Source organism: Mandrillus leucophaeus, unplaced genomic scaffold (genome assembly GCF_000951045.1).
Source record: "Mandrillus leucophaeus isolate KB7577 unplaced genomic scaffold, Mleu.le_1.0 Scaffold706, whole genome shotgun sequence".
Lineage (NCBI taxonomy): Eukaryota > Metazoa > Chordata > Mammalia > Primates > Cercopithecidae > Mandrillus > Mandrillus leucophaeus.
This window is the reverse complement of record NW_012107653.1, coordinates 204979-213411: the sequence shown is the minus strand read 5'-3', so window position 1 is coordinate 213411 and position 8433 is coordinate 204979. Positions and strand designations below refer to the sequence as shown.

The 8433-nt window shown below is 43.0% G+C and overlaps 2 protein-coding genes across 3 annotated transcripts in view; one reads left to right on the top strand and one right to left on the bottom strand.

The window, feature by feature from the left end:
* The window catches only part of BTK (Bruton agammaglobulinemia tyrosine kinase), a 44254-nt gene extending 41365 nt beyond the window's left edge, over positions 1 to 2889 (bottom strand). The window contains exon 1 of the mRNA XM_011964783.1: positions 2820 to 2889. Within this exon, the coding sequence (XP_011820173.1) occupies positions 2820 to 2889 (70 nt within the window). The remainder of the gene's footprint in view (positions 1 to 2819) is intronic.
* A 271-nt stretch (positions 2890 to 3160) lies between these two features.
* Positions 3161 to 7931, top strand: LOC105528163 (60S ribosomal protein L36a). 2 transcript variants are annotated; one of them, XM_011964780.1, is made up of 5 exons: positions 3161 to 3387; positions 3798 to 3903; positions 4085 to 4152; positions 7473 to 7595; positions 7864 to 7931. In XM_011964780.1, exons 1-5 carry the CDS (start codon positions 3295 to 3297, stop codon positions 7882 to 7884), a joined length of 411 nt encoding a protein of 136 aa, XP_011820170.1. In that variant the 5' UTR covers positions 3161 to 3294; the 3' UTR covers positions 7885 to 7931. The 2 variants fall into 2 exon arrangements, with proteins under 2 accessions (XP_011820170.1, XP_011820169.1); XM_011964779.1 differs by having other exon boundaries at positions 7473 to 7925.
* The last annotated feature ends 502 nt before the right edge of the window (positions 7932 to 8433 follow it).

Sequence of the window (8433 nt, the reverse complement as noted above, 5' to 3'; positions counted from 1 at the left end):
CCTTTTTTTTTTTTTTTTTTGAGACAGGGTCTTGTTCTGAAGTCCATGCTAGAGTGCAGTGGCATGATCATGGCTCACTGCAGCCTCTGTCTCCTGGGCTCAAGCAATCCTCTCACCTCAGCCTCCCTAGTACCTGGGACTAGAGGCACACATCACTGTGCTGGGCTAATTTTTGTATTTTTTGTAGAGGTGGGGTTTCACTATGTTGCCCAGGCTGGTCTCAAACTCGTGGATTCAAGCGATCCTCCTGCTTCGGCCTCCCAAAATACAGGGATTATAGGGGCGAGCCACCTCTTCCGGTCACCAACAGGACTTTAAATAAAAACATTTAAAGTATTTGTAGACTGATGATATAGTGGTTGATCCTCACATTTGCACAAGATAGATGGACAGGATGTGTTGTATGATTGCCTTACTTTATTGACAACTTCTATCCTTTTGCTAGTCACCCCCAATAGCTGCTCCACTCACCTGCCTGAGGATTGGTCACAGGCATTCACCTTCCCTCCTCTTTTCTTCATCTTATGTCACTTGTTGTCACATGCCCTGTCCCTTCTCAAGGTCCATCTTGGGGTGGGGACTGGGAGGTGACAGGCATCCAGTGGGAGAGCTAAACAAGAGAGAGAGAGGAGCACAAGGGAAAAGAGCAAGTAGACGTAGGCTCTTCTTCACCCTCTGCCCACGACCACTCCCCTAGCACACTCATCCATACTGACAGGAGGACTGTACTCAGATAGCACAAATGAACAGCTGAGTGTCACCTGAACAGATTCCCAATGCAATATAAGGTTCTATTCTTGGTGCTATCCTGTTCAACATTTTTGTTGATGATCTTTGAGGAAAATATAAAAAGTAGCCCAGTTAGTTTATGAATGGTGCAAGGCTCTGTGTGCTAGACTGGATGATGGAAGAGGGCAATTAGTTTCCAAAAAGATCTTGATCACCTGGTGTGAGAAGCCAAATTCCACAAAGTGTATTTTACCGGGGCTAAAGGTGATGTCTCACAACTGGGCCTCAAATTTGAACTTCAAATGACTCCAGGAGAAAGTGGAGTAGCAGTAGCATTTGTGAAAATGGTTCAGGGCTTTTTGCTGATAGTAATCAAAAGGCATGTCATGTCAGTTAACATGGCTTCCAGAAAAGCCAACGTGACATTGAGGCTTCCTTACAGAAGTAAAATATCTAGACAGAGGAAGGTAACATGCCACCTACTCTGCAAAGCCAGACCACACCTAGAGTCCTGCATCCAGTTCTGAGTGCCTCATCTTAGGGGAAATTAATGAGCAGGAACATGTCCAAAACAGAGAACAGCTCAAGTGATCCTCCCACCTCAGTGTCAGCATTGGTGTACAAACTTTCACTTATAGGATGTATAAGCTCTGGGGATCTAATGTACAATATAGTGACCATAGTTAATAACATTGTATTATTGAAATTTGATAAGAGAGCAGATTTTAAGTGTCCTCACCTCCTCTATGGTAACTATGGATGGTGATGGATGATAAATATGTTAATCAATTTGACTGTGGTAATCATTACACAGTGTATACACATATCAAATCATCATGTTGTACACCTTGAATATAAACAATTTTTGTCAATTAAATTTTTTTAAGTAAGCAAAAACAAGCAAAAACCCCACAAAGCCATGTAATACAGGTATGATAGAAAGAACTAAGGTTGATTAAATGAAGAGGGGCCATGTTCATGGTCTTCATATTTCTATGTTACTAACATAAACCCCTAAAGGCCAGTGAGATTGCTTAAGAATCTGGAAAGAGAAAGAAAATGCTGGAAGTTTGGCAAAGAAACTTTCAGGAAATGTAGCAGGTAGTGGTAATATTTTTATTATCTCATTCCCAGAGACCACCCAACAAAAAAGGGGGTGATCAGAGTGTCAGCTCAGGTCCCACACGTGTTCCTGGAGGGTTGTGCAAGCAAGATACCCCAGACTGTCATGGTTCGTCAGTCCCTACTCCACTGCCACCTCCTCCTGTGTCTCAGCCCAATTCTGTCTCCTCACCATCCTCTACACTGCAGATGCCCCTGCTTCCTTGGTATGATGTAGTGGTTAAGTGCAAGGCTGTAGTGTTAGACTACCTAGGATCAAATTCCAGTTCCACAAAAAAATAACAACCTGTGTGACTTCAGGTAAGTAAACTTAACATCTCTTGTGCCTTAGTGTCCTCACCTGTTAAATACTAATACTGGTACATACCTCCTGGGGTTGCTGTCAGGATTCAAAGGGGTAGTATGTAAGGTGGTTAGGAGAATGCCTGGCATATAGTAAGTGCGCCACATATATATATATATATGCTATTATAATCACCAGGCCACAACAGCAGTATTTTATAATGTTAAAGGAACCCAGGTTCTAGAGTCAGTCTACCCAGGTTTGTATCCTAGATTCACTAAATACTGTTGACATTGGTAAAATCGTTTAACATCCTACGACCTCAATTTCTTAACCTGTAAAATGGGACTAATAGTACCACCTGTCTCCTAGAATTACTGTGAGAATTGTATGACACAATCTATTTAAAATGTTTAGTACCCTGCAGTCTTTCTATGCTGGACTCTCTTGAAACCTAGTATATGCCTTCTGCCAGGTCTGCAAGGAAGGGAAGAGCCACTGGATACTTTCTACTTCTAGGCTTGATACAGGAGCCGAACAATTTCATTGTCACTTTTCAGAACCTAGAGCAGCTGACTTACTCCCTCAACAGAAGGGTGCTGCTTTAACGCCAATCATTGTTCCTTTTCTTCAAAGTACTTAGTTCATAATTGTACATTTATAAGCCTATTAGATTACTGTATCCCTCCCCCTGAACAGTGCCTGACACATAATGGGCATCTAATGACCATTTGTTGAATGGACCAACTGGCCATGTGATTGATGAACTGGAGCAATTGGCTCCCTCCAGGCCTTCATTGAATCAGCAGTTTGCTGCGAAAGATGTTCCCAGTGACCTTGAGGTGGAACAGGAATGGAACGTGGAGGTGGAGGACCCCTCTTTTCGCCCCTAGTCCTGGCCTCCCTCGGGGACGGGGAGGCCAGAGGATCTGGGAAAAACACTGCTCCCTTCACTGAACGCCACTATGTAGCAGCGTCCACCACAAGAGATAAAGTGACGAAACGCTGCAAAGCTGCGGGGCGGAAGTTGGGGTGAGTGGACCACCCTTTAGGCGGAGTCCTTCCTTAAGCTCCCGCCCGCGGCTCGGAACTGAGTCCTCTCAGCAGCCGGAGGGCGCTGCGCCGAGCCTTACACTCTATGATTGCTCCTACCGACTCCCATGAGGAAGTGCGATCGGGAACCTCCTATATACTTCCGTTTGCGGCGCGGCTTCTTTCTTTCTTCCCGTGCCGGTATCGCTCTCGCAAGCATGGTAGGACTTGCTGGTGGGGCCGAGTAACATCCAGCGTAATCTATCCCCACTTCGTCGCCGGTGCTGTGCCGGGATGGGTCCAGGCTCCTGTGTGGACTCGATATACCGGAGCAACCCAATTTTGCCGGGATCAACCCTAAAGGGACCGGGCTACGGGGCCAGGAATTGAAGTGATGGGTTCAAAGAGGTAGAGTTAGCCGGGGGTGGAGTTAATAAGATCTTTTCCCTCTTTGGGGCTCGACGGAGGGAGGAAGCTCTGCTTGAAGCACATGGGGCTGACCCACCCTGTAGTCAGAGTTAGCATGTAGTGAGGAGTACTCGTGGAGTGCCTTAGCTTTAGCTGGGTGAGGTAGGGCGTTGTGCCATTGTCGTCAAATAACACTGCACGTTCTGAACGGTTTCTTTACTAGGTTAACGTCCCTAAAACCCGCCGGACTTTCTGTAAGAAGTGTGGCAAGCACCAACCCCACAAAGTGACACAGTACAAGAAGGGCAAGGATTCTCTGTATGCCCAGGGTAAGATGGTTTCTGCATAATTTGGTGTTAATGTGACATTTGTGTTGTAGAGTAACATACGGGTCCAGGTCTCTTCCCCCCCACGCCCGACTTGAGCGTTAATATTTCTGCTGCAAAATTAAGATAAAACCTGTAAGAATTACTTGCTGGTATTATAATAAATACCAATTCGTTTTCCCAGGAAAGCGGCGTTATGACAGGAAGCAGAGTGGCTATGGTGGGCAAACTAAGCCGATTTTCCGGAAAAAGGTGAGTGGTAATTACTATTTGACGTTTCCCACTTAATTGCAGTAAGGATGTATACTTGTCTCTAGTCCACACACTTCATGATATAGGTATAGCGTTAGTTTAGCGAAGTTTTCACAGTTGACTGCAGTGATATATCTAGTAGGTGATGGAGCTGGGAATGCAACTCAGGTCTGATTAGTCCACAATACTGCACTATTTCAGTGTTTACGATTTTTTATCCTTTCCCTTCTGAAGAGGCAAAAAATCGAGGAATGTGCCCTGCTTTCCTAAGAACTGAGGTGTGAGTACACTTGTGAATCCTTTCATTGGCCTTGCTCCTTATCTGTCGTCATGTCTGAATCCTCGACTGTTGGTTGCATTAAGTTCTGTTGTTTCTCATCACAGAAACCTGCAGTCAGCTACCTGTTCTCGTGAAGTCTTAAAACTCTTATAGAATAGCCATTTAGGCCTGTCTGCTAGCCTCCTGAATTCTGTATTCTCAGGCTGAGCTAGTTTCTGTTTATTCTCAAACCTTAGGTGATTTGGCTAACCATTAAAGTAATTAGCACGATGATTGGAATGGAGCATTCTCTCCAACACAGCATTTCTTTTGGCACTTTGCCTCTGGTGCAGTTTAGCTCCAGAAAGTATTAAGGAATGACTTTAGTGCTCATTTGGATGCAGTAAGTAGTTTGGTCTCAGGGTGGCAGAAAGAATGCTTTTTTATACCTTTTCACATTTGGATAACTTGTTTAGAAGACAGGTTCTAACTAGGTTTTGGCCTGTTAAGAACTGCAAGCTAGCAGCAGTATCAGAACTCTTGCTAAAGGGGCAAGCTTATTAAGAAATTTGAGTATTTAAAAATTGAGCTACCATATGATCCAACAATCCCACTGCTGAGTATATACCCAGAAGAAAATCAGCATACCAAAGAGATATCTGCACTTCTATGTTTGTTGCAGCACTGTTTATAATAGCTAAGATTTAGAAGCAACCTTAGTGCCCATCAGGGGATGAATGGATAAAGAAAATGTACCTATATGCAGCCGGGCACAGTGGCTCGTGCCTAGCACTTTGGGAGGTCGAAGTGGGTGGATCACCTGAGGTCAGGAGTTCGAGACCAACCTGGCCAAGATAGTGAAACCCCGTCTCTAGTAAAAATACAAAAATTAGCTGGGCGTGTGGTGCGGGCCTGTAACCTCAGCTACCCGGGAAGCTGAGGCAGGAGAATCACTGGAACCTGGGAGGCAGAGGCTGCAGTGAGCGGAGATCACACCGCTGCACTCCATCCTGGGCGACAGAGCAAGCCTCCATCTCAAAAAAGAAAAAAAACAAGGAAAAAAGAAAATGAACCTATATGCAATGGAGTACTATTCAACCATAAAAAGAATGATATCCAGTCATTTACAACAACATGGGTGGAACTGGAGATCATTATGTTAAGTGAAATAGGCACACAAAGACAAACATCACATGTTCTCATTTGTGGGATCTAAAAATCAAAACCAGTGGACTCGAATATAGAGAGTAGAAGGATGGTTACCAGAAGCTGGGAAGGGTAGTGGGGGGAGGTGGGGATGGTTAGTGGGTACAAAAAATTAGAATGAATTAGACCAACTATTTGATAGCACGACAGGGTGTCTAAAGTCAATAACTTAGTTGCATATTTTAAAATAACTTAGAGTGTAATTGGATTGTTTGTACCTCAAAGAAAAAATGCAATAAAACTTTACAGTGGAGAAACCTAACAAGCACTACCTCAGCCAGGTAATCAAGGTTAACATCAACAGCCATGAGTCATGTTGATATACACCCTTGATAAGGTGTGATGAAAATGACACTAAAAAACCCATAACTCTATCTAATCATGAGAAAAATCCCAAGAGGGGCATTTTACAAAATACCTGACCAGTAGTGCTGAAATTGTCAAGATCATCAAAATGGTCTGAGAAATTGCCACAGCCAAAGGAGTTTAGAGACATGACTAAATGTTAGGTTGTGTCCTGGATGGGGTCCTAGAACAGAAAAAGGACATTAGGAAAATACAAGGAAATTTTTAAAAGTATGGACTTGAGTTAATAAGGCATCAGTGTTGGTTTGTTAATAAGTCATACTAATGTAAGATGAGAAACTGGTTGTAAGGTTTATGAGAACTCTGTAGCATGTTTGCAATTTTTTGGTAAATATGAAACTTGTAAACAATATTCTGTTTAGGTAAAAAGAGCAATCAAGGCCATGCGTGGTGGCTTACTAAGCGCCTGTAATCCCAGCACTTTGGGAGGCCGAGGCGGGTGGATGACCTGAGGTCAGGAGATTGAGACCAGCCTGGCCAACGTGATGAAACCCCCGTCTCTAGTAAAAATAACAAAAAAATTAGCTGGGCGTGGTGGTGGGCACCTGTTATCCCAGCTACTCAGGAGGCTGAAACAGGAGAATTGCTTGAACCCAGGGGAAGGAGCTGAGATCACGCCATTGCACTCCAGCCTGGGCAACAAGAGCGAAACTCCGTCTCAAAAAAAAAAAAAGGAACAATTAAAAAAGTTGAGTATTAGTGGGGAGTGTAGTTTGAGTTACATAATTCAGTTGAATGCACATAAATTCTAGGTAGTCTTAGAATTTATTGATCTTTTATAGAGACGAGGTTCTCACTGTGTTGCCCAGGCCGGTCTCAAACTCTGGGCTCAAGTAATCCTCCTGCCTCAGCCTCACAAACTGTTGGGATTAAAGAACTATGCAGAGCTGCTGAATGGCCACAAATTCAGGGTGGCCCATTTGATAGGAATCTTTAGGATGTTTGATCTGAGTGGGGTTTGGATTTAAACTGGATGACATGCCATCTTTGCTATTACCACGTTTTCTCTTTTTATATATATATAGATTTTTTTTTTTTTGAGATGGAGTCTCGCTCTGTCTCAGGCAGGAGTGCAGTAGCTCGATCTCTGCTCACTGCAACCTCCGCTGCCTCCCGGGTTCAAGTGAGTCTCCTACCTCAGCCTCCCGAGTAGCTGGGATTATAGACGCAAGCCACCACGCTCGGCTGACTTTTCGTATTTTTAGTAGAGACAGGGTTTCACCATGTTGGTCAGGCTGGTCTCGAACTCCTGACCTTGTGATCTGCCTGCCTCGGCCTCCCAAAGTGCTGGGATTACAGGCATGAGCCACTGTGCCCAGCCTTTATTTTTTTTAGTCCTCAAGTTCTACCACATTTTCTCTTAAATTCACTGATTTTTAGATTATTTTCTCCCTATGGCTTAAGAGTACACTGAGTACTATTTAAAGCAGTCATTTTTGAAGAAACTGATCTTCTGTAGTTATTTATTAAGGCTTTAATTTTTTTCCAGGCTAAAACTACAAAGAAGATTGTGCTAAGGCTTGAGTGCGTTGAGCCCAACTGCAGATCTAAGAGAATGCTGGCTATTAAAAGATGCAAGCATTTTGAACTGGGAGGAGATAAGAAGAGAAAGGTATATAATTGCGGGTGGAAGGTGCAATATTTTTCATAGCTTTATTATTTGAAAAGGTGAACATTCATTGTGACGTAGAGCTCAGGGGTAATCCTCTAAAAATACTAGATCTATAGCTAAAGGTATGTGAGATTTTCTGCTACAAGGAGGAAAGGAAGAATGAGGAAGCTTAACAGCATGGTGAACATTTTAGGAACAGATAATGTTCTTGATGGGGCAGTAGTTCATGGCAAAATACAAAACTCAACTTTTTTCTGTTCTGTTACAGGGCCAAGTGATCCAGTTCTAAGTGTCATCTTTTATTATGAAGACAATAAAATCTTGAGTTTATGTTCAGTTCATTTGTTTGCCGTTCATCTTTTGGGAGGGAATAAGCTAGAGCCATCAACACAATTCCGCCCGTGGGGAAATTTATGCCTCTTCCTGGTACTACTTGTTTTGGATTGAAGCTGACTGGTTGAGTTCACATCGTATGTTGCAATTTTCTAATTTGGCACTTCAATCACTGGGGGCCTTATGAGATGCAGTTTGCCGTTACGCAGTGGTTATTGGTTATGTAAGTAGACACATCAGGTTAATAGGGAGAAGTCAGTAACACATAGTGAATATCAGATGTTTTTACTAAGAGTTAAGTCTCAGATCTTTGGTATAACAGTTAATTTATAAAGAATTTTGTAAATTTAATAAAGAATTTTGGCATTGTTCTCCAGACACAGTTACGCTGTAACATATATAATATTGTCTATGGACTTGGTCTTACACTGTTAAACATTTTGACATTCCCCCTCACATTTTAAAGTAGACATATTTATGCCAAAATAACTACAAAGAACAGGTT

Excerpts from the sequence above, each read along its gene's own strand:
- LOC105528163 (XM_011964779.1), top strand. The coding sequence starts at position 3,295 with ATGAGGAAGTGCGATCGGGAACCTCCTATATACTTCCGTTTGCGGCGC. Across the intron at positions 3,904-4,084 it reads GGATTCTCTGTATGCCCAGG|GAAAGCGGCGTTATGACAGG; the intron begins GTAAGATGGTTT and ends TCGTTTTCCCAG. Across the intron at positions 4,153-7,472 it reads AGCCGATTTTCCGGAAAAAG|GCTAAAACTACAAAGAAGAT; the intron begins GTGAGTGGTAAT and ends ATTTTTTTCCAG.